The sequence below is a fragment of the Vicia villosa genome, linkage group LG2 (genome assembly GCF_029867415.1).
Source record: "Vicia villosa cultivar HV-30 ecotype Madison, WI linkage group LG2, Vvil1.0, whole genome shotgun sequence".
NCBI classification, from domain to species: Eukaryota; Viridiplantae; Streptophyta; class Magnoliopsida; order Fabales; family Fabaceae; genus Vicia; species Vicia villosa.
In genome coordinates, this window is record NC_081181.1 from 224,326,937 (window position 1) to 224,352,724 (window position 25,788).

The following is a 25,788-nucleotide window of genomic DNA, read 5'->3' on the forward strand; positions in this document are numbered from 1 at the left end:
ACATAATCGCTTATAATCTCAAGAGGGAGAGAGTCGAAAAGAGTTAAGGTATTAGATGTGCGGTCTTTATTAGAAAAAAATACGTACAACTATTATCTTCCCGGCAAATGTGAGTAAGAATGAAATTCATATCTAAAATAAGCTTGTGGCAGTGTAATCATCTATTCCTTAATTGTCAGGGAATCTGAGAGAAGTTAGAAGAAGAGAAAGCCTTAACCACAACCATTGAATCAGATTCCATTCAAAGTTTATTCCAACCTCTAGCTTTAGCCAACTCAATGTCACGGAGCACTCCACAAAACTCAGCTAACAATGAGAAACCGAAGGAAAGCGACTCAGAGAAAGCCAAAGAAAAAGAACCAGAATTACTACGGAATATACCACCGCAATCCGAAAAATTAGTGGCTCCCGCAAATATAATACATAAAAATTTAAGAATCTGAAACTTCTAATTTTTGTCGACTCACACACTAATATTCTCATATGGTACAACAATATTTACACACTTTTCTTTTGATTAGAAGAAGAGCTTAATTAATTATGCATAAAAAGTAATTTAAAATAATAATATATTATATAAATTCATTACTTTTACAATGGATTCTATTACATCCATAAGAAAGTAACATATTAACAAATAGAATACATACATAAACTAAAAAAAAGCCTCACTCATAAGTCATACATAACATTAATATTTAATTAACTTGTCTTTCTAATTCCCCAACTCAAAGTTCTCATGATCAAATTTGGTTGACAACTTGTTGCATTTGTTGTTGCATAATATCAAGATTGAGTCTAGAACATGATCTAGCCATGTCACCGGCTAATGGAATAATAGGAATATTATCACAATTGCATATCTCAATCATGAATCCATCAGGGTCATGAAAAAACATCTGATCAACTTTAGCTCCATTTTCTTCCACCAATGCACGAGCATAATCAATCTTCATCTCCTCCAAACATTTTTGTACTATTCCCATATTTTCACACTGTTCATTCACAACAACAAAATATTTATAAAGCACTTAAACACATATATTATACATCAGATACAGACACGTCTTTATTCACATGTGTCGGTATTACAAAACAAGATAAATTATATATTTAGTTAATTATTCATCTATGTGAAAATTTTAATTAAATATATAATTCAACCACTTTATCAAGTCATCATCATAAGATTCAGAAGTGTACAATATAAGTTAAGGTGTAGAAAACGTTTGTATTATTTATGAAACTGTTTTTGTCATTTATCTATAGCTAGGAAAGGGACAGAAATAATTTTATTTTTTGTCAAAAAATAAAATACAAACAATTTTAAAATTTATATAAAAAATAGCATCGTTTCATTTGCTTTTTGCATTCATGTCATGTTGGCCTTGTAATTTTCTTATAGCTTTTTGTATCATGTAGTTTTTTTTCTTCTATAAAGTTTCTTGTTGTGTTACTAAAAGAATAAGAATCTATATATAATTGATTCACGTGATTGGCAATTGAATTAAATGAACAAACATTGTAATTAATTAATTGTATTGAAATGAATTAATGTTACCTGGAATGATATATGATTATCTTTTGGATTAATTTCCTTCTTCATTGGAATATTTTCAGCGGCTTTAGTCTGAAGAAGGTGAATTCCAATTCCATAGCCAAATAGCCTGAAAAAATGCATCATCACATGAAAAAATCAAATTCTATAAAAGAAAACTACCAAAGTTGAAGAAAATAAATTTAAATAAAGCCATTAATTAAATAATTAATTAATTAATTAATTACCATGCCCCTTCAAAATCAAATGATCCAGGCCTTCTAATGGGAATGAAACCAAGAATATTTTGGTAGAAGTTGATAGATTCATCCAATGATTTGCAGATAAGAGAGATATGATTCACTGATTTAAGACGTAAAGGATTTCCTACAACGTCTTTCATTTTTGTGATTTTGAAAAAAAATTAATTGAATAATACCTCTCTTATCTAATAAGATGAAAATGAAGTTAAAAAAAAAAAGAAGAAGAGGAAAAGAAAGAATGTAGATTAGAGTTTGAATATGGTTTTGAGAAGAATTTTGAGAGTATATATAGGTAAATGCATGATGGATGTAATAGATCTATATATAGAGAAAGAGAATATAAAGGATTTATTATCTCAAGTGTTGTGGTCAAGAATAATTTTACTCTATTTTTGTTTTCTAATATTTTTTATTTATATCAAATGATATAAAAAGGATTATATATAAATAGAGAAATGAATGACAACCAAATAATAAATTGTCTCTATTACTTTTTTACTATAAAAAACTTCAGATAAATTTAGATGAATCAGAGTTCAAGATTTAAAAAACTTCAGATGAATTTAGATGAATCAGAGTCAAAGCCGTATCAAAATCATGACAAATTTTAAAATTCAAAAGATTATTAGACTTTGTTTAAATATCAGAACATATTCAGATTTTTAAAAAAATAACAGTTGTATAAATATATTTATATAAAAAAAATTCATACATCAACAATATTTAAAAAACTTTAGAGTATCAAATATTTGTACTTTTGTAAGCAATAAATAGAATGCCCTTACACGTCATTCCCACGTGCTCCATGAAGAATAGGATCAATCAAACCCTACTCATCCAACCTATCACACCAAATTCTGGATAATAAAACAATGTTTATGTTAGGAAGTACATCAACTTTTTTAAGAATGTTATAGTATATATTTATTTCAATGTGAAAATCATTTGTATTGATTTGTTACATATTTTAGAAAGTGGTTGGATTGTATGCTGTAATTTTTTGGTTTTTATGTAGCAACGTCAGCCCACAAGTGTGTAGGTAGGTTTAATGTTAACTTTAATACAAATGTGAATTTTTATATATTATCATCTCATTTTTCTTTTTTTCCTTTTCTTCTTTATAAATCAAAAGACGGTGATGTACTTTTTATAATAAACAAGAAGATAAAAAAAGAAAAATTAAATTAAAATAAAGGATTAAGACAGAATTCAAAGAAAACTATTTTGTTTCGAAATGTATAGAGTCGCAAAAATTATAGTGGAGGAAAAAAAATTATACGGCGAAGTGGGAGGGTGTACCTATAAGATTAGCAATTGATTCTCAAGTCAGGGTAGGTATTCAAATTGTATTTGAAACTTGTTACATGAAATGACGTCATTACATATATGTAAGGAAGAGGAATAACTGCCTCACTTTCTTTCAGGTGCAGAATACGAAGGACTGTTGGATGCGTTGGTGGTACGGATTTCTTGCTTCTGGCCTATGATGGTCCATTGATTAGGAAAACATTCTAGACGCTTAGTGAATACTTGTTCTGAATTTGGAATGTTTCGTCTAGTGGTGGTCGGATTGAAAAAGGGATATGACCGGCCCGTAACGGTTGCCCCCAAGACTTACCGAGGATCCTGAGAATCAAGAGGTCTTTAGCAGCCTTGGTCGTTTATATCAAAGACATACCCCATTTTCATAGAAAATTGAAACGTTTTGAGTACTTCGCAGAAGCAATGAGCGCATGTAATGTTTTATTGTCTCTGATGTGCTCTCTCTCTCTCTCTCTTAAGCATCAACACGTTACCTTAGGTACGTGGGTTAGGAATCGGTTACCCTACCTAGGTTACTCGAGTTTTTTTATCCCCGCGGGTATTAATGGGACAAGAAGCGTGTTACCCTCAGATTATTAGATCTGGACTGATAATCTTCATTTTGCTTTTCTTACAAGAGTTTAGGCACTACTTCTCAATTTCTGTTGGTTTCGTTGTTTCACACTTGTCTACTTTTTGGCACATCAGTTCTGATGGCGGCGATCACATTTGAAAATTATTCTTGGGTCAAGCCGACGTGTTTGGTTTATAAGTCTGCTTTTGTTCAGAGGAAGGTAATGTCGTTTGATCCTTTAGGAATATGGATTTCTTTTGATTAGGAAATCTCATTGTTTCATGCAGAAAAAGGATATTTCATAAGTTCGATAGGGAATTCTATCCCTTTTATGCCTGTATTTTCCAGGATAAGTGTTTTTCTTCCACTAACCTCTTTTGAGAATGAGGTTTTGGATCACCTTCGTTTTCCCCTTCACAACTCCATCCTTGTGCTTGACATTTCATACGGGTATTTTAATACTGGTATGAATATCAAAGGAAAACGGGGTTGGCTTCTTGAGACATCTTCTTCAATCTTTTTAAAGTGTCTCTTGCTTCAAAGGATGTCATTGGTTACGGATTTGTTTCCCTTTGTCGTGTTTAAAACCGAGTCTTAAAGGTCTATATTGACAGTTGGAAACTCTTTAAGCCTAATTACTTCCTAGCTAAATGATAAGTGCCAAAATGTTGTTATTTTGAGTATCTAATTGTGGCACTTATCAATTATATTCATTCCGTTTTTATAATAAAATCTCAACTTTTGTGTAAATATACACATACTTGCGTTTTCATTCGTTTTGTGTACCGTTTGATAGTTTTTCCTTTGTTTTATAGGTATTTATGCATATCGGAGCCTCGAGGAATAAAGTGTCGAAGGCACGGCTTCGATTTTGCAGTTTTGGAACAATAAAATAAGGAAAATTATGCAGAAGCTCGCTTAGCCAAGTTCAAGCGCGCTTCCATAGGCTCAAAATAAGGATTATAAAAATAATCAATTTGATTTCCATTTATTCATTGTTAGATACAACATTGAATAAGCTTTTCGGCACTTCGAACCAGGCGCAATTCGGAGTTATGTTTCTCAAGTTATGGCGAAAACAAAATGATTTTTTCTGCTAAGCGAGATTTCCTGAGACAGCAGCTCGTTAAAAGGGGCAAAAATCACATTTTTTAGGTTATGTTTTGGGGTATTTGTTCCCAACTCATCAAACTATCATTTTTAGGTTAGATTAGGTTAGAAAACAATTATGGAGCTTGCATTTGGATGATTGGAGGTGGATTGATTGTCGAACGGAGTTGACAAATTGGGAGATTTTCGGTTCATTTCTCTCCCACTTTGTGTTTTCTCTTATAGTTGGGTTTTGTGTATGTATTTACTTTTTAAGTCATGTATATTTGTCAGCCATGGCGTTATATAACACTTGCTTTATAAATCTGTGTTGATTGTTGTCTTAGATTTTTGCTTTATGCTCAGGATTTGGTTTACTTTAGAGATAAACTTCTTGAATCCTTATCTAGGATGATTATATGTTAGTTTCTGAACTCTAGAGATAGATTTAGAGTTGACAATCACTTGTGTATCTGTTCTTAATGCTTTTGTATTTTAGTGGCGCGCGAGAGATCACCGATGCGAGAATACGAATGTTCTCGTGCCTTTGCGTTAGAGATAACCTTGGTTGTGAGTTGATCTCGTAGGTTTTCCAGAGATGGACACTAATGTGAGAGATACGCGATACTATAGACGAGTATCATAAGTTAAGTATAATTGGTCAATAAGTTTAAGTTTGTGAGAAGTAGATTATATGCAATGCTTGATAAATCTTATCTTTCCTAAGAATGATTTCTTTTTTTGTATTAATATTTACTTTTCTGTTTTACACTTTTGTTCATTCAAATCTGAGTTCGAAACCACATAAACTGTTGAATGGCATTTTCACCATCTTTGTGGACACGATAATTCCCGGATAAATATTTCCAAATTTTTTGTTGCTTGCCGTTATGCCTACTTCAACAAAATGGCGTCGTTGCTGGGGATTGTAACATCCCGATTTTTATTAATATTTTTATTAATTATATTAGTAATTATATTATTTGGTGTTTTTAATAATTACTTATTTATTTAGTTATTATGTGATATAATAATTATTTAAGTATTTAATTATGTGAGTGTTTGTGTTGTTTGACTTAATTGAGTTATTAGAGAGATATAACTAAATGGGCCTAAGTGATAGAAACATAATGAATTGATTGGTGGGTTAAGCCCAATTGACATAAGTGAGATAGTAAGAGAAGGTTAGGGTTTTAGAAGTTACTATTTTCATTGGGGGAAAAAGATAGGAAGAAGAGAAAAGAGGCAAAAGGGAAGAGAACAATGTTGGAAGAGAAAAGCTAGAAGAAACCTCATTTTCGCAGCTATGTTTCAGCAAAGAGTCACCTTAGCAAAAAGGACGTATCTCTCAATCCAACCGTTGGATCGTTGCGGTACTTGGACCCAATGTTCCTGACCCATAAAGGTAAGTTCTGACCGGAGCGATTTTGATTTTGAGGGTTTTAAGTTCGTCTGATAAGTTGATTACCGAACTGGTTTTTAGGTGTATCTCCAAATGATGTTAGAAAGGATTTCTTTTGGATAAAAGCTTAGAGCTATGGTGAAAGAGTCCATATTTACCAAGGTAATGGTGGGGTTCTTTCATGCTAAAGGGTTGTATGATAGTATGTTATGGTGGGTTTGATTCTATACTTTGATATCCATGCTCTTCTATGTTGCAATTTTGGGTATTTGATGATTTGTTGGAACGTGATGATATAAATGTGATAAGTTGTGTGCAATTAATAATCTATGTGTATTAGATTGTTGTGTTTGTTGTGGGTAAACCATTGATAGTGAAATAATGGGTTTTGTTGTAGAATTGGAAAATAATGGAATAGAAATATAATAGTTGAATTGAAATTAATATAGTTTGATTATTAATTGGATAATTAAATTATTAGTTAAATTGATTCCAATAAGTCTATGTGATTGGAATATACTTGGACTTGGACCAATTATTCGGTTTATCGGTAAATTACGGTATTTTGAGAAATTGACCGTAATTGTATTTTGGTTGAATATTCAAGTTAAGAATAATATATTGTTATGCCAATGATGTTGTTTTGATAATTAATATTATTTCTAATTGATTTAGTTGATGATTGAAAGTCGATTTGATTTACATGATATATTGGCATATTGAGATTATTTTGAGAATTGACCAAAAATTGTGATTTCGGTTTGGATGCCTTTGTTGCGAATAATGTTGTGATTGCCAATACGATTATTATTGTGCACTGTTATGTGATTAACCTTATGGTATGAATCCTAGCTAATTGTCGTTAGTTTAGTGGATTATGATGATAATTGTGATGACTGTGTTAATATGTGAAATTGAGTAATTGTGTCGATGTGCCGAAACATGATGATAATTGTAATGATCTTGATGATATGAGAATTGTATATTTGTGACGATTTTGTGAATACCAAATGTTGTATATATTTGTGAGGATGATTTTGTGACTAAGTGAAGATGAAATATTATGGTGACGTGAATTACCTCGTATAAATGGTAATTGATTGTGATACAGGCTTATGCCTCGTGACGATATGTGGTTGTGATGAGTATGATGTGTTGTCTTGTTTGTCGAGTCACATTTCATATGCATACTCTGTGACGGTCTGGATTGGCAAACTAGTGACGAAGGATTATGCCTTGTGCCTCTGAATTGGGCAATTGGTGACGGGGGCCGAAGCTCCGATTGGTACCACATGCATATGCACAGTTGAGTCGCATATTGAGTCGCATTTTGAATTATTGTGTTTATGAAGTGAATGCTATGATGTGTGAATGCATAGTTTGCGAAGTTGAATTTATTTAATATGAATTGTTGATGTGTGTAGATGTGATATATGTAAATGAAACGTATATGATGAAAATGCGAATATATATATATATGTATTAATGATATATGTATATATGTGGAATATATGAACCATGTTTTGCCATTGTTGATAGTTGTATTAATTTACGTTGTGATTATGAAGTGTATGTTATTATGTGCTTGAATGACATACTTGTAAACTTGAATACATTGTTATAGTTGATAGTTAACAATATTGTTGTGATGCAAATTACTTATATTGAGAAGTGGTGAATTATGTATGATTTTACCTTTGCTATATGTATTATCATACTTTCCTTTATAATGTTTGATATCTCACCCCTTCTGGTGATGTTTCCCCTACCATGGGAAATGGGCAGGTACTCAAGTATAGCTATGGAAGTTTGTAGCTTCATCGTGTCTGGTTGGTGTGTCGCTCTGATACGTAGCACTCGGGGGGTTGTCTATATTGTTGTTTCTAAGTTGTTCATGTTTTAGTTGTTGAGTTCCAAATTGGATAATGAGAAGTACTATGATGTTTGAAGTTGTTTTCGATTAAATAAGATGATTTGTTTATAAAGCCGAATGTTATGATTCCGTTGCATATTAAAATGAAGTTGGTTTGTCTAAGAGCTGTTATAAGTTGTTTTGTGCTTCTCTGAGATTAAAGTGCTATGTATCTGTTTATGAGTTGTTTATATGAAGTAAATGTGATATCCTAAATGCTTGTTGATAGTTTTTAAAATACTCTGATTTCTCGCATGATATTTTCGGGTAGAATTTGGGGTGTTACAGGGATGGTTGTTAGAATTGCATCGCAATAGTTTACGTGCTTTTGAGCGTTGTATATAATGTATATATTGTATAGTTTCACTTGTATATATATTACTTGGACATGTTTACTTGTCTATGTTCACCATATAGGTTTACTTGAATATTTTTAAATATAAGTATACTTTTGTTGGTGAATGTTGGTGAAACATGTTGATCTCGGATTAGCTCTTTAATTACAAATATTCACTTTTCAACTTGTGTATCCAACATTCACCAACTTTCCCTTTTGTATGATAATATTTGTATGTGTTCCATACTTATGCATATGTGTTTATTTGTGTACATAATAGTAAACTTGTGTTTTCTTTCATGTTCGTATAATTGTTGTATATATTTGTACTCATAACGTTTGTTAAGTGTTTTTGTTAGGAAATTTTCTTTAGGTTTGCACGGTGAGACGTCACCATGGAATGACGGGATGAAGCTACTTTCCAAACACCAAAACAATAAAGGCGTCGAGCTAACGACGTAAAACAAGCGCTTGTTGGGAGGCACTCCAACGGTTGTAATTTTTGTTTATATTTAAGTATTTGAGGTGTTTAGGTGAAGTGGAGGTGGCTGGAAGACCTATTTCTGTTCTGATTTTTTCAGGTTTTTATTGTCTCGCTTAGCGAAGTCAAGTTCGCTTAGCGACATAGAGAAAATTCTGCCACTTTGCTTTGTATCAGTGGGATTCCTATTCCACTTGGTTCACTCCTTTTTTCCACTTCACCAATCCTATTTAGTAGTAGATACTAGTATTATCTTTTCTAATTCCTTTATTGGTTGTTTGGACTCAAAATTTGTTCATTAGTCGAAGATTTTTTAGGTGATTCTGCAAAGCTTAAGTGTTTCAACTTGCGGATGTATGGTAGGATATTATTTTTGAAGTTGTTTCATTCAAGGTAATCATTTATCGCTTTCTATAGCATAGCATGTTTAGGAAACTTTTCATTTGTACAATTACCATGACATTCATTCTTTTGCATTACTTGCTTGTTGATTGAATCACTTTAGTTCTCAAACCATAAATGTGAGGAAGCTTTCCATTGTTCATATATGTTGGAGGCCACAATCTTTGTTTTAACTGAATTTTATTATGCTTAATCTTTTGTTTATTTTGATTTTATGAAAGCATGAAAAGGATCAAAGCATTTTGTTTCCTTCTGAGCACAACCACCTTAGCCAAATAGTCAATTCACCTTGTGAGTGTGTGAGCATTTGTTAACCCCCTTTGAGCTTTTTGTCAACATCCATGTTATTTCTTGAACTTTTATGCTTGGATTTAGTTCACTTATTTTTGTATGCATGTTGATTCTTTTTTCTTGAACCCTCAACTTTATGTTGTTGTATGAATTCTTACCTTGCCTTAGAAAGTAGGGAGTATTCATATTATTATGTGGTTGAATTCAAGTTGGGGAGAGAAATGGTTATGTACTTATTTGGTTGTTGAAAAGAAAAGAAAAGAAAAGAAAAAAGTGAAATAGAAAGAAAAGAAAAAGAAAAAAATTTGAAAAATAAAAACAAAAAGAGTATGGAAAAATTGTGTTAATAAGTATGGTGTTTTTGTTGTGACAACTTGGAATAAGGAAGAAGTTTGATCGGAATTGTGTGGTTTGAACCTGTGTGGATTGATCACTCCCTTAGGTTTAGGCACGTTTTTGTTTCGATTAGCCTTAGGAATCATCCCTTGTTTGTTAACCAAGCCACACTACAACCTTGAAAAGCCCTTGTGATTCTTGCTTTTGTATTTTCAATGTGATTTTTAGATGAATGCATAATTTAATCTTTTGTTTGCAAGATTGTTGGATGAGTGTTAAAAGTCCTTCACCTTTGTGTGTTCTTCATCCATTGATGAATTTTTGCTAGGCGTGATTCATGATGTGAGCTTGTATTGTTTTAGAATGTTTTGTATGATTTTTGTACTTAGGATTCGTATCGTTTACATGTTGTCGTTGTAGGATAATGATAAGTATTTACTTTGTTTATACGTTTTTGTGTTGAACCATACATTTGTTTTTGGTTTTCTAAACTTGTTGATTCCCGATTTTTTAATTTATTACTTTTGATTCTTTGATTTATTTAACATTGTTTGAGGACCATCAAAGTTGATATGAGCAAGCATAATAATAAATTTATCTTCATCCAGGTTAGATTGCATAGATGAACTTGGCTTGTCCCTACATTTGTGTGTTATATGACTTAGTGTCTCATAATTGGAGTAAGTGAATTGAGACCCAATGTCATTTATTGATGTGAGAAACTTATTAATATTTTGGTCACTTGAGGGTAAAGCCAACCATCAAACCTCTGATTCTTGATAGGTTTAACAATTGACTTCAAAAAGTAACACCCATGAATTTTTTTTCGTGTTGTTGTTTAAGACAACTAACACTTCCTTAATGCAAAAATGAGTTATCAGATTTTCTAGTAAAAAATATTATTTGATTTTGTGTCTTAGAAGATTTTTAAAGTCTTTCAGTTTATAAGACAATTTATCGATAATATCAGCTACTTAAAATTATTCTTATAAAGTCGTACCATCAGTAATCTGATCACGTGAACAATTTTTTGAATACTATAGGATTGAAATTTGAAACTTCATCAATTTTTTTTACAATAAAAAAAGCTATAAAAAATATATAAACAAACTAATGAAAAACTTCTAATTTTTCTTATTTCACACTATAGTATTTTCAAATATTCCGACAATATACATAGTTTTCTTTTTATTAGAAGAACAAATGCACCCTAAAAAAAAAGAGCAACTTAATTAGATATATATAATTCATTACTTTTGCAAAGGAATCTATTACATTCATAAGAAAGTCACAAATTAACATGTAGAAATAAACTAAAAAAGAAAGACTCACTCATAACATTGATATTTCCTTATGATTAAATTTGGTTGACAACTTGTTGTATCTGTTGTTGCATAATGTCAAGATTGAGTCTTGAGCATGATCTAACCATGTCACCAGCTAATGGAATAACAGGAAGATTATCACAATTGCATATCTCAATCATGAATCCATCTGGGTCATGAAAAAATAACTGATCAACTTGAACTCCATTTTCTTCCACCAATGCACGAGCAAAATCAATCTTCATCTCCTCCAAACATTTTTGTACCATTCCCATGCTTTCACACTGTCCATTCACAACAACAAAATGTTTATGAAGCACTTACACAGATATATAAATACTGAACCCGATTTTAAGACTCAGACGTCAACACCAGTAATCATATTTGTATATGACATGTTGATACATGTCAGACACAAAACACATCTTTTTGTTCGGATGTGTTATGTTCGGATATTTTTGTTGATGTTACAAAATATATTTTTTAATTAATTGTATAATTCAACCACTTCTATCATGTCATAATCTATGCAGAAGTGTATAATATAAGTTAAAGTATAGAAAACGTTTTGTGATATTTGTAAGATTGTTTTTGTCCTTTCTCTATAGCCATGAAAGGGACAGAAATAGTTTAATTTTATTAAAAATAAAATACAAAAATTTTAAAATATATAAAATAGACCGCATGGATTCGTTTGCTTTTTGTATTTATGGCATGCTTTGTTAGAGAGGCTAAGAAGTTAAGCTAAAGTGTTTTTTATAGCATTTTTGTGTCATGCAATTTTTTTATATAAATTTTCTTGTTGTGTTACTGAAAGAATAAGAATATAAATACAATATTCACGTGATTAATAAATTTCAATTAAAATGAATTAATCAGTAGAATTTTAATACAATAATAATTATAAATTTTATTGGTCAGAAGTAATTTTTTTATCAACCAAACTCTGGATTATCAAGAGATCTCTGAAAGCAATATTTAATGTTACCTGGAATGATATATGATTATCTTTTGGATTAATTTCTTTCTTCATTGGAATATTTTCAGGGTTTGCTGTCTGAAGAAGGTGAATTCCAATTCCATAGCCAAATAACCTGAAAATTCATCATCACATGAAAAATTCAAATTCTATAAAAAAAAACTACAAAACTTGAAGAAAATGAATTTAAATAAAGGCATTAATTAATTACCATGCTCCTTCAAAATCAAATGATCCAGGTCTTCTAATGGGAATAAATCCAAGAACATTTTGATAGAAGTTGATAGATTCTTCAAGTGATTTGCAGATAAGGGAAATATGATTTACTGATTTAAGGCGTAAAGGGTTTCCTATAATGTCTTTCATTTTTTTTTTTTTAATTTTTGGAGGATATATAATTAATTCAATAATAATATCCTAAATTGAAAGTTGAAAATGAAGTCAAATAAATAGAAGAAGAAGAAGGAGAAGAAAAGAAGGAATGTAGATTAGAGGTTGAGAATGGTTTTAAGAAGAATTTGGAGAGAATATAGGTAAGTCCACTAATGAATGAGTAGTGTATATTTATAGACGATTTATTTTGTAAGGTTGTTGGGGTTGTGATGCTATTATAAGTTGTATTTTTGTATGTTTATTTTTAGAAGAAAAAAAACTTATAAAATTAACTTGGAAAACAATTTTATAAACAATATCGTAAATTATTTTTATAAATTTTTTCAAAAATTCCCAAAAAAAAATTATATTGGTAGATAAATTCAATTAACCAATAAATGTACACCGCCACTTGTCGCAGTAGTTCGTATGAAATATATAGATGACCCTTACACATCATTCCCACGTGGTTCATGCTGAATAAGATCAATCAAACCCTTCTCATCCACTATTTCACACCAATTTCTGGGTAATAAAACTATATACCTACATTAGAAAGTACCACATGTTTGGTTTAATTTTGGTGTTTAAAATTGATTTTGAAATGTTTTTTTTTTTAATTCTAATTGATTCATTTCATCTTTTATAATTGGTTCTACTTAGTATCCATTAGACATGATATATTTTTTATTTTTTGAGTTTATAGTTCATAGTTTATAAATTTATATAATAATAAAAGATTATTTTTATAAGAGTTATTTAATCACAAATTTATAATTTATTTTATTATATTATATTATAATTTATTTTTTAAAATAACATTTTGGTTTATTGCTTATATTTTTCTCCTCTTTCACTTTTATTATTTTAACTAAAATTATCTTTTACCCTTTATAGCTTATCTATTATCAGTCATGAGTCCTATAATATATAAACTATCAATCATCAATAATCAGTCATAAGCTATAAGTTATAAGTTGGTTTATCAATCAACCGTTATTTTTATCAAATTGAGCCTTTAAGATAGAATTTGTAAGTTTTGAGTTTAAACATGATTTTTTACATTGAAATTCATTGTTCAGCTCACTTTTACATAAATTTATTCAAACATAAATCACCTTAATTTCAACTCATTTATAGTTAGAATCAATTCATTCAAAATCAATTTATTCAAAATAAAATTGTTTCACTCGACAAAACAAATGCTAAGAATATAATACTTTATATATGTTTCAATGCGAAACTCATTTTATAGCGCCCTTAAGTATATTTTAGTTCTTTAATCAAATATTGTTGGTTTCACGTTGATCCTTTATATTTAATCTATTCGATAAAAAATTTAACTAATGTTTTAAAACTCGACCGATCGAACCAGTCTGTTCGTGAATAGGTAGCGGACTAGGTTGAGACATTTTGCGGCACTGTTGTTGAATGCAGTATAGGGCAAGAAACAAAAAAGATTTGGAAATATTGATCCGGGAATTATCGTCCACAGAGATGGAGAGATGCCATTCAACAGTTTCTACGGTTTTGAACTTTGAATTGAAAGAGCAAAAAGTAAACAAAGATATAGACAAGAAAAGAATAAACACATTCTTAGAAGAGAAAGAACTTATCAGGAATGTAAATATATTCACTCTTCACAAACATACACTTACCAACCCGTTATACTCAACCTACGATACTCATCTATGTTATCACGTATCTCTCACATAAGCGTCCATCTCTGGAGCACAAACGAGATCATCTCACAACTAAGGTTATCTCTAACGCGAAGTCGCGAGAACATGCGTATTCTCGCGTCGGCAATCTCTCGCGCGCCGCTCAAACACGAAAGCATTAAGTACAGATACAATCGGTGAATGCTAGCTCTAAATCTATCTCTAGAGTTCAGAACCAACAGATAATCATCCTAGATAAGGATTCAAGAAGTTTATCTCCAAAGCACCCCAAATCCCCAGCATAGAGCAAAAATCCAGAACAACATCAACACAGATTCGTAAAGCAAGTTAAATATAACATTATAATCGGTAAATATACATAAGATTCAAGTAAATATACAAACAAACCCAACCAAAGAGAAATACACAAAGAAGAAGAGAAATGAACCGAAGATCTCTCGGTTTGTCAGCTCCGTTCGATGCTCAATCCACCCCCGATCATTCTTATGCAACCTCCGAAGTTGTTTTCTAAGCCAATTCTACTCTAAGAATGAAGTTGATGGTGTTGGGACTCAAAAATACCCAACCCATGACCTAAAAATGTGTTTTTGGCCCCTTTTAACGAGCTGCTGTCTTAGCAGGTCCGCTTAGCGGACCCCCTCCGCTCAGCGGACTCAAAATTGCATCCAGACGCTGATTTTCTCCGCTGGAGCTCCGCTCAGCGGACCCCCTCCGCTTAGCGGAGTCTGCTAAAAATCAGATTTTGTTTTCGCCATAACTCGAGAACCGTAACACCGAATTGCGCCCGGTTCAAAGCATTGGAAAGCTTATTCAATGCTCTATCCAATAATGAATGAATGAAACCCAAAATGATGATTTTGGTCATCCTTATTTTGAGTCTTTGGAAGTCCGCTTGACGGTGGCTAAGCGGGCTTGCACCAAAACTGCGAAATCGAAGTCGTGCCTTTGACACTTTATTCCCCAAGGCTCCAATAAGCATGAATACCTATAAAAACAAAGGAAAAACTATTAAATGGTATAAAAGTATATGAAAATACAACTATTCACAAAGTATACGTATTTATACACAAAACGGGGAATTATTCAAATGATATTAACAAAAGTATCAATAAGTGTCACTATTTACATACACAAAATAAGTACATTTTGGCACTTATCAACTGTCCAAAATTATGCAAAGCAATCGAACTACCACGACGCTTTCAAGATAAAACATCTGAGTTCTATTGTATGATTACTACTTACACGATAAGTAATCGGTCTAGAATTACATCCTCAGATGGCACAAAGACCATTCGATTATGGTGTTAAAACCACGTGTAATTTCTAGCAAAGAACCAGTCGTTGATGGTGCAAATAAGCCACTTGAAAATAGAAAAGGAAATTTAAGATGAAACACAAACAAAAGAGATAAAAAAGAGATTTCATATTCATAATTCTGGAGTAAAAAATATGAGATGAGAAAGTATATATTTATAGGTGAAATCTGACCCGAATTAGAGAAAATTGTGGGGGAGTGGAAAGGATTCGACCCATAACTAGTCTTTGCAATTTTGGTCAACAAATCAGAGGTTGAAGCTTGGAAGGCAAGGCTAAAGTTCGATCAAACTTTAGGGTTAGGTTAATGATAACACGCCATTTTTTAATTAATGAATTTTTTAATTAACATTAATTAAATTCTTCCATTCAATAATTAATGATTTTTAATTAACATTAATTGATTTCCACCATTTCGGGTACCAAAAAAGTATTGGATCAAAGCCCTAGTTCAAACCACCGGCGCGCGTGTAATGGTTCATGATAGTGTATGCTCACCCAACCACGAAATCGGGTTCCCCTTGGGGCCTAACACAATTGGCCAACTTGCAATATATAAACACTACTAAAGTGTGTTTTGCTTGATTATCAAAAAAAAAAGTGTGTTATGCTTCCTATGTGGGACTTTAATGAACTTTCTCAAATTCACCTTCATACACACTAGCTCATACTTGTGCTCATTTATTATCAACTTTATGCCACTAACTCTTTCCAATTCCCCATTAATCCTTTGATTTCTAACGATCCTCCACTTGAATTTAAAAAAATGATTTCAGAATGAACATCAAATGTTTCTAATATTGTGCATAAGCATAGGTGTCTATGACTTGAAGCTTTGCATAGCAAGAAGGATCTGATTCAACAAAAGTGACACAACTGTATTAAACTCTATCTCAGACATCAAACTTGCACACAATCTTTTCTTAAGGTGAAATCTAATAGCATGTGCTTTAATGGCCTTGCATGTGTATCCCGGTTTAGTGAATGCTATAAGAATTCTGCCTTAATTTTTTTTATAGAAATCGGCCTAAGTTCCACAATCACATAGGTGAGAATATCAAGAGTACTCTTACATCTAGGTACTCTCTCATACAGAGAATAGATCTCATTAAGAGTTTCTATTACCTCATTCTCTTATTGCGTCAAGATTCATGCTTCTCTTATTCACACTAGCATGATCACCTCATATTACTCATAACTTGCTATTACCCATTAAACCTATTTCATGGGATCTCCATCCTGTTAGGTACGATTACCATAGTGAGAAACTCAATTCTCCATAGGCATTAGTCCCACCTTCTTGGATGTATTATGGACTTCTCTCTAAATAATCCTTTCGTCAAAGGATCTGCTAAATTTTCATCAGTGCGTACATGATCCATTCTTACAGCTTCTTTAGAGATACATTCTCTAACTGTGTTGTGCTTTCTTCTAATTTGACGTCTTTTACCATTATAATTATGATTCTCAATTTTTTCAATAGTCGCGATACTATCATAGTGGATCAACACAACTAGTATAGATTTTTCCCATAAAAGGATCTTTGGCTACAAGGCGAGCCTTTTACTTATCAAATGTCCCATTAGATTTTAGATTCTTTTTCATAGAATTCTTCATAGAAAAATAGTGAAGAAATCTATACTTATCGATTCTTTCGGAAATATCCAGTAATTATTCTTAGAATTCAATAAAATTTGGTATCATTTAGCAATAGTTCGTTATAACTTCATGTAAAATCTCAAAAAACTAAAAAGTTGTAAAAAAATCGAGATTATATTATAAAATTCGATAAACCGCAACACTTTAAAAAAAAATCAAAAATATTCATCAAAGACACAAGAGTATAAGCACAGCTCCAAGGGATGCCAGGTATGAATAGAGTGGCAGGACAAAATCTCTAAATTATTGTTTCTGGGCCCAACAAGAAAATCTCTAAATTATTGTTTCGGGGCCCAACAAGAAAGGCCCAATAAGAAAAAGGAAGTACACTGTGTTTCGGAGTTCCTCAACTCAACCAAACCAAGACGCGTAACATAAGAACAGCATTCTTCGTGAAACAACTTTGTTAGGGTTTTGAAACAAAACATCATCGTATCTTCCGAGAAACAAAGACAGAGAGAGTAATGGAAGTCATAACTGAAGGAGTAAACAACATCAACATTAATAACTCCGAATCTTACAAGAAGAATCGCATTCAAGTTTCTAACACCAAAAAACCCCTCTTTTTCTATGTTAATCTCGCCAAGGTTTCAAAAATTTCATCTTTTTTGTATTTTATTTTATCTTTATCTATAATTTTGTTGATATTTTTGTTGATAAATTTGTTGTTATTGTAGAGATACATGCAACAGCATAACGAGGTGGAACTCTCAGCACTAGGAATGGGTATTCAAATTCTTCTATTTAACTTTTTTTTTTTTTTGTAATTCATTGTACTTTGATTGTGTTGCTATTTTAAGAATGCTTATGTTTTTTTGTTTTTGTTTACTACTGGTTAGGTTTATTTGGATTCCTATATTTATGATTAATGTTTTATTTTTTATATTCAATCACTTAGAAACTTTAAATAAGCTCTTGAGGATAGATTGCATAGGTTTGTTTTTCTGAGTCATAGTATGGTTTAGTAACCCGGAATTCCGGTGGTCGGTGCCGCCGACACGCCGTCGGAACAATGTGGAAGAAAATGCAGTGTGTTTTGTGGTTTTATAACTTTCTTGTTCTATTCCGATTTTTTTTCACCATGTCTTTGTTGCAGCTATTGCTACTGTTGTAACTGTTGCTGAGATTTTGAAAAATAACGGGCTTGCAGTCGAAAAGAGTGAGATACTATCTTTTTGTTTTCTTTTCTTCATTTGGGGGAATGTTTATTCTTCTCCCTTGTTACACTCTAGGGGTTGAGTTGTGTGATTTGATTAATGGTTTGAATCTTGATGCAGAAATCATGACATCAACTGTTGATATAAAGGATGATTCTAGAGGTAGACCTGTGCAAAAGGCCAAGGTAAGGGTGGAATCAGTCTCTTTCTGGGATATAGTATTGTTTCTAGTTTCTAAATGGTTTCTAAGATGTACATTTGATGAATTGTGTTTTAGATCGAAATAGTACTTGGAAAGACAGAAAATTTTGATGAGCTGATGGCAGCTGCGGCTGCTGAAGATGGTGAAAATGGAGATGCGGAAGAACAGAATGCTTAAAATTTATGAAAAAACTACATCTGAATCGTTTGAAGATATGTAATCTTTAATGATTTGCATTTTTGTTGTTGCGATGTAGAAGACATTTCATATTATAAACCGACCTGTAATATTGAACTATAAAATTCCCTTGCTTCTTTTAAGTATAAAGTAGGCTTTAATTTATTGTTTTCTTCATTGAGAAAGGAAGAAAGTCGTGAGATTTGAGATTAATTACATTATTTTGAAGTAAAAAAATTAAACTTGTAGATTTTCTATTTGGCTAGTTATGCAGTTTTCCACTAAAATAGTAGTAGTGAGACAAGAAATTTCACAATGTATCCAACTTTAGGACTTTTAAGAAGCTCTTGAGCAATCTCTTTAAATTCCAACTTTACAAGCTAGAATTAAATTCTTGTAGTGTTAGAAGATTAGATGTGACAAATAAACCAATTACTTGAAATTTCATAAAAACTAAATTCTTGTAATGTTAGAAGATTAGATGTGACAAATAAACCAATTACTTAAAATTTTCATTAAAATGCGTAAATAGTTTTATGTGATGCTGTTCCAATATCTGGAGGATATCTTGATGATTTTATATATGATACCTGAAAATTAAATTAAAAATCAATATTTCTATATTCATTATATATAAAAGCCTTATTTAAAAAAAAATGATTTACACTTAGAGATAACTTTGAACATCCTACTAGGATTTCCTATTACAAGTGTAAATGACTTGCGCTATCTTGATCAACTTTCTTGATAATATCTTCAGGGAAAACATCATTTATGTTATGTTCTGCCAAGCTTGTTGAAATTCATCAACTATAATATAATCACTTTTGTCCTTGTCAAAATATCAGAATGCCATAATGTAAGTCTTCAAAGATATAGAACAACCACATTTAGGTTCTATTAGATCAGAGTATCCATTAACATTGCTTGCAAATCAACTTCGGGTGCCAATTCTTCTTTCGCCAAAATGACACTTAGAATTTGGAGCGACACTAGCAAATTAACCATCAATCTACAATACAGTTTTACAAAAGGTTGAATTAGAATAGGCCTCATATGTAAAACAAGAAATAAAAGAAGTATCCACCAAATATAATATTGTTTACCTCAGCGGAAGCCTCCTAATAACAGCCACATCAAGATCAAAAGACCTATTTGTAGCAGCAAGAACAAGTAGACACTCTTTTTCTTTTGCACGCAAACCATCCCAATTTACCATAAACTCATTCTTCTTCATTTTACGCATAGCCTCATGCTCACTGGGGTTTTCACGTCTCCCTAACATACTGTCAACCTGCCACAGATTCCACCAAATATTTCAAACACAAGTGAAAATAAGAAAATCTATAGAAGCCATTACTAGCCAGTAGCTATCATAAAAACGACAATATTTAAATACCCGGTGAATCATGTTCTAAACTTCTAGGCATCAAAACTGAAAATTGATTTAATTCAAAGAAGTGCCTTTGTAGCAAATAATCACAACTATATCACCTAGGTATTCATTCAATAACAAAAAAAGAATCAGCTAAACTTCTGAACTTTGGGTCAAATCTGTTTGGAATATATTCTAAATTGCAACCCACCAGCTCTTCAACCCAATATATCAGCAACTTCACAAACACTGTTGGAGATACCATTGTCACTCTCTTTCCGCTTTGCAATTTCATGAAATGCAGAGGAAATTGTAAACATGCAGAAAACAGCTGAATTGATTGGTGTTTCATAAAACAATTCCCAAATCACACGTACATTTGTTATTTAACACCAGCAACAATCAAATTATGGATTGGAGATCAGGAACTTATAATCAGTATCTAGAGATATATTGTAGTTTTGCATGACAAACTACTCTTGAAAGGCACAATGAATAAAGTAGACAGGTAATTCAGGTCATGCCAACATCATCTAAAACATTGAGGTTGAGCCTCCTTAAAAGTTACATACTTTCATATCATGCCTGATATGTCACATGTCATGTCAATAATCACTAGTTACATAACAATAAAGCCACCTTTTAAATGGTGGAAAGTAGAGCGAAAGACAGAAATGAACATTTATATTCAAATTAAATGGTCAAAATATAAAGGAGTTATAATTAAAATATTTAAAGCAAAGGAAAAGAAACTTATAAATATGACATGTTATACCAACCTCATCAACAAATATACCACTGGGAGAAATTTTGCTGGCTAGGGAGAAGACTGCTTTGACATATTTTTCTCCTTCGTCAAACCACTGCAACAGAAACATAGTTATCTTGAGGCTAAAATACACAGGGAAACTGACAACATAAAGAAAACTCAATTTGCAGCGCTGAGAGCATTGTTTTTCCCGTACCAGGAGGCTTGAAAAGCAATATTCCCTTACAAAGCTATGTTCAAATAAGTGAAACATTAAGGTGCTGATGCTACACATTGCATGATTGCATCATCTACTAAATATTGTGTTTCACGAGTCATTAAAAGTAACAAGAAATATTTCCACCTTTGTTAATTGTCCTTTACAAAATAGTTCAGGCCTTTTATTTAAGAGGAAGCATGGTCAACTCCTTCAAGGTGTCCTTCACATTCTCTGAAGCTTCAATATCATCACCAAACAACTTTTTCTCAAATTTATTCTCAGTAACCACATCCTGGAGTAACAATTCAATAAATACGGGTATTTATTCCATGATTCTAATCAATACAGAGTAAAGAAACTAGATGAAAGTATCGCAAAATACACACCCCACAAAATAGGGTGGAAATTGCATTAATTACCTTCAGTGACTTTTTTTACGCTCTTGTTCTCATTTTGGATCCCTTGAAGAACCCATACTTAATGCTGCACAAATGAAATGTAAACAATGTTATATATCCAAAAATGATGGACATTATAAAAATATCCAAAAATGACAAGAAAAACCTTTCTACAGTTATCACACACTTAAATTCTTTGGTAGAAGCTTCATATGAATGTATAAAATGATAACTCATAGCCCAGCCAATGATCTTCTCCACATCTAGCAAAAGTATTTAATTCTTATGCATTGACTTTTTGTTCCCTGCTGTCCCCAAGCATTAAAAATATGGGCGTCCTTTAAGTCTATGCAACTGTCATTTTTGCAGTGCATTCATAAGAGATATATGAGACTGTTGGTTTGAATAACAATGTATCGTTGTAGAATTTTCGAATGAAGTATGGGAATTTCTTCACTCCGTGCTTTACTACAAGCTTGTAACTCTTTGATCTCTGTCTTGTTGATCAGAAAACTTGGAGTCTTCAATCAAGGTCTGTAATATAATCGAAGCCTCTGAGAGCCTTCCTTGATAAAGGCGTTTGTCTAATTTCAGGGAGTACTCAAAAGCAGTTTGGAATTCAATCTTTTTCATATCGCCGGATATAATGTCCTTCCACTCTTTTGACTTTCCTGTTTGACATAAGCCATGTAGCAGGGCACAGAAACATACAGAATCCATAAGAAATCCCTTCCTCAGCATTTTAGTTTGCAACAACTGGGCAGTGTCAACCATTCCATGCTTACAAAGACAAACAATAATAGAATTATGAGCGGCAATCATTGGACTCCATCCATCTGATATCATTGTTGCAAAGAAATCCAAAATCAAGGACCTGCCAATTTCCTCATTTTTTCTGCTAAGTGTACTGTCTGTAATATTTGTTAAGCCATTTATGAGATAATGGAATGTAGTATCATTTGGAAGACAATTTCTCATCAGCATTAACTCAAAAAATGATGCAGCTTTTTCAGGTTTACCGGCTTTACAAAAACCACCAATAAGTATGGTGTAAGTGACAACATTAGGCTCTAAATTAAAAGATTCCATCACTCTGAAAACCTTTTCAGCCCTGCTCATGTCTGCTTTTTTGCAGAATCCATTGATCAGGCAGGTGTAGGCAACTACGTTTGGCTTGCATTTCTGTTTCATCATCTGTCCAAACATCTTGAGTGCACTATCTAAGTCATGTTGTTTTACATATCCATCTATAACAGTGGAATAAGTGTATTCATCAGGAGTATGATGCGCAATTTTCATCTTATTTAAGTATGATACAGCATTGGTCATCTTTCCGAATTTACATAAACCCTTAATCATGACGTTGTACCCCACAATGCCAGGGTCTATACCCTTACTCATCACAACTTCAAAAAGTGTTATTGCCTTGTCAAGTTCATCGTTTCTAATAAACCCGTCTACCAAGGTGGCATAAACATGCGCATCAGGTTGTAAGTTTCGATCAAGCATTTCTGAAAGTAGTAGTTTGGCAGCAGGAAACCTTCCTTTCTTGCAGAGACCATTCATCAGAACATTGTAAATCTGAGCATCAGGAAATACACCCTTCTCAATCATTTTCTCTTGGACCATCAGTGCAACATCAATTTCCCCAACGGTGACAATTCCATGGATAAAAGCTCCATATGAAACCAAGTCTGGTTTACCTCCTGCTTCACTTTCAGCAATCTTAAAAAGAATATCGGATGCCTTAACATAATTCCCTTGTTTACAGTAAGCATGCATGATGGGTGTATAACTATACTTATTAGGCAGCAATCTCCTTTCCTTTGCCCTCTCTAGGAACTCTTCAGCTTCTTTAATCCTTCCACCGCTACATGAAAAGTTAATCAGAATATTATAAGTCCTAATATCTGGTTCACAACCCATCTCATCCATCCTTATCATTGTCTCGGCAGCTTTTTCCACCAAACCATGCTTGTATTGAGCATCCATAATATTATTGAACACTAGCACATTCACATTCAATCCCATCACATTCATTTCTTTCAAAAGTTGATCAACTACTTCGAAATTCCCAACTTTACAAAATCCAGCAATCAAAGCCCCGTAAGTTTCTAACGTCGGCAAAAAGCCCTTCAATTTCAATTCCTCTAGAACTTTACTAGCACCTTTAAGATTACCCATCTTGCAATACCCATCAATGATCACATTATAAAACACTACATGTGGAACACAACCTTTTCCCCATCTATAATTAATCAATCTCCTACCTTCCTCAACCTTCCCAAGATCACACAAACCCTTCACCACAATTGAGGTACTATAGTTATCAACAACCACATCCATACCACTACCATCACCACCACCCTTCTGAAGCATTTTATCATACACTTCAAGTGCAACATCAACTTTCCCGTTTTTCACCAAACAACTAAGCAATGAATTGTTAGCAAACACACTTGGAAAACAATTATGCAATTCACGAACCGTATGGAACAACTGAAGTGCTCTATTAACAAACCCATTTTCCGCATACACACAAATAACATTGTTTAGTGCTTCAAGTGTAGGTTTCAAGTTGTGAGCTTTCATATTTTCCAACACGAACTCCATCTGCGAGATAACTCTATACTTGGCCATTAGCTTGAGAAGAGAAGAATAAGCAAGTCCATTAAGAGGAGAAGAAAAGGGAATAGTGGAAGCCCAGTCAAAAAACTTTAAACCAAGTTCAGGGTCATGAATTCGATCAATAACGAAATGGGCAACATCAGAGACAATGACTTCGGATTCAGCGAAGCGTGATTCGAGAGAGTCACGATATTGATGGGTTTTGAGGATATGGATAACGTCGGTGATGAGGTTTTTGATGCGTGGAGGCAGAGAAGAAGAGGAGGGAGGTTTGAGGCGGTGACGAGGTTTGATATGAGAGAGAACAGCCTTTGACATTGGGAAGTACGGTGCTGGTGACGGTGGAATCGTGGAGAGGGGGAGAGTGGATGGCAGTGCCGGCGAGATTACCGTCGTATGAGAATCGCCGGTGGAGAAAGAAGAGAGTGAGGTTGGGATAGAGGCAGAACGAAAAAACCTTTTTTGTCAAGTCTCGTATGAGGTTTTTTTTTTTTTTTTTTTCTTTAATTTTTAACTAATATAAAAGTGGTTTTAGAAACAACAAATCAAGTTTTTTTACTAATTAAAAATAAAATCAATATTTTTTTCTTTTATTCATTATTACAATCACTTCATAATTTCCATTAAAATAAAAATTAAATTTTACATAAATTTTAAATTTTCTTTCTTCTTATTGGTTATTCTTAGAAGAGTGATGCTATTTGACCCAAATGATTTCAATTCGAATGTGTCACGAAATATTGCCCAGCCAATAAAATTAGTAGTTGGCCGAAAACTATGAGAATTGGAGTATTTCTAAAACATACATTTACTTTAATAAGATAGATATGGTCTTTTTAGTTGATATCAAGAGAGAGGAAATTATAAAAGAGAATAATATTCATACACTCTTAGCGTATATTTTACACATCCAACCAATAAGAAATCAATAAAATGTCATGTTATCAAAAGTTTTTTAAAATAAAAGTAAGATGTAGTTAGATGTATGGTTGTGATTGGTTGAGAGTGTAAAACTATTTTACACTTTCAGTGCATGACTTTTATTCTCATTATAAAATCTAATGAACACTGTGTTGCCACCTCATTCGCGTGAGTTTAACAAACTCTACATTCATGTTGTATATCATTATCCTTAGAAATATATATATATATATATATATATATATATATATATATATATATATATATATATATATATATATATATATATATATATATATATATATATATATATATATATATATATATATATATATATATATGTTTGTTTTCATGAATGTATTTCTCTTGGGTTATACTCTCTCAGTACCATATTATTTGTCACAATTGATCATTTCACACATATCAAGAAACACTAATGAATGAAAGAGATAAAATAGTGATTTTACCAAATTATCCTGATTAATTATTGTTGTGTTCAAATTAACATTGATGTTTAGTAGGAAAATAATAAATTAAGAGTCTTTATTAAAGGATACAATTGGAAGATTAAATATAAAATTATATTGGTAATCTAAAGTGACAAGTATTTTTGGGACAAATTTTTTTCTTCTAAATGTGACACTTATTTTGGGACGGGGGAGTAATACATAATAAGAAAATTATTATTTATTATTTAAGTAT

The 25,788-nt window shown here is 32.2% G+C and overlaps 4 protein-coding genes across 8 annotated transcripts; 1 reads left to right on the forward strand and 3 right to left on the reverse strand.

The window, feature by feature from the left end:
- Positions 1-555: 555 nt before the first annotated feature.
- On the reverse strand, positions 556-2,049 carry LOC131648341 (glyoxylase I 4-like). Its single transcript, XM_058918099.1, has 3 exons — positions 1,786-2,049; positions 1,562-1,667; positions 556-995 (listed from the first exon to the last, which is right to left on the reverse strand). The coding sequence occupies exons 1-3, from the start codon at positions 1,938-1,940 to the stop codon at positions 744-746; spliced, it is 513 nt and encodes a 170-aa protein (XP_058774082.1). The 5' UTR covers positions 1,941-2,049; the 3' UTR covers positions 556-743.
- An 8,947-nt stretch (positions 2,050-10,996) lies between these two features.
- Positions 10,997-12,697, reverse strand: LOC131648342 (glyoxylase I 4-like). Of its 2 annotated transcripts, XM_058918101.1 has the most exons (4): positions 12,442-12,697; positions 12,240-12,345; positions 11,259-11,535; positions 10,997-11,136 (listed from the first exon to the last, which is right to left on the reverse strand). In XM_058918101.1, the coding sequence occupies exons 1-3, from the start codon at positions 12,594-12,596 to the stop codon at positions 11,284-11,286; spliced, it is 513 nt and encodes a 170-aa protein (XP_058774084.1). In that variant the 5' UTR covers positions 12,597-12,697; the 3' UTR covers positions 10,997-11,136; positions 11,259-11,283. The 2 variants fall into 2 exon arrangements, with proteins under 2 accessions (XP_058774084.1, XP_058774085.1); XM_058918102.1 differs by lacking the exon at positions 10,997-11,136 and having other exon boundaries at positions 11,138-11,535.
- Positions 12,698-17,607: 4,910 nt separating this feature from the next.
- Positions 17,608-19,001, forward strand: LOC131654040 (uncharacterized protein At2g34160-like). Its single transcript, XM_058924443.1, has 5 exons — positions 17,608-17,847; positions 17,938-17,986; positions 18,357-18,419; positions 18,538-18,602; positions 18,695-19,001. Exons 1-5 carry the CDS (start codon positions 17,725-17,727, stop codon positions 18,794-18,796), a joined length of 402 nt encoding a protein of 133 aa, XP_058780426.1. The 5' UTR covers positions 17,608-17,724; the 3' UTR covers positions 18,797-19,001.
- Positions 19,002-19,392: 391 nt separating this feature from the next.
- On the reverse strand, positions 19,393-24,644 carry LOC131654039 (pentatricopeptide repeat-containing protein At1g52620-like). Of its 4 annotated transcripts, none has more exons than XM_058924441.1 (6): positions 21,704-24,644; positions 21,559-21,622; positions 21,284-21,431; positions 20,951-21,034; positions 19,903-20,090; positions 19,393-19,808 (listed from the first exon to the last, which is right to left on the reverse strand). In XM_058924441.1, exon 1 carries the CDS (start codon positions 24,481-24,483, stop codon positions 22,006-22,008), a length of 2,478 nt encoding a protein of 825 aa, XP_058780424.1. In that variant the 5' UTR covers positions 24,484-24,644; the 3' UTR covers positions 19,393-19,808; positions 19,903-20,090; positions 20,951-21,034; positions 21,284-21,431; positions 21,559-21,622; positions 21,704-22,005. The 4 variants fall into 4 exon arrangements, with proteins under 4 accessions (XP_058780424.1, XP_058780423.1, XP_058780425.1 ...); XM_058924440.1 differs by having other exon boundaries at positions 21,137-21,431; XM_058924442.1 differs by having other exon boundaries at positions 20,951-21,431; positions 21,725-24,644.
- Positions 24,645-25,788: the final 1,144 nt, after the last annotated feature.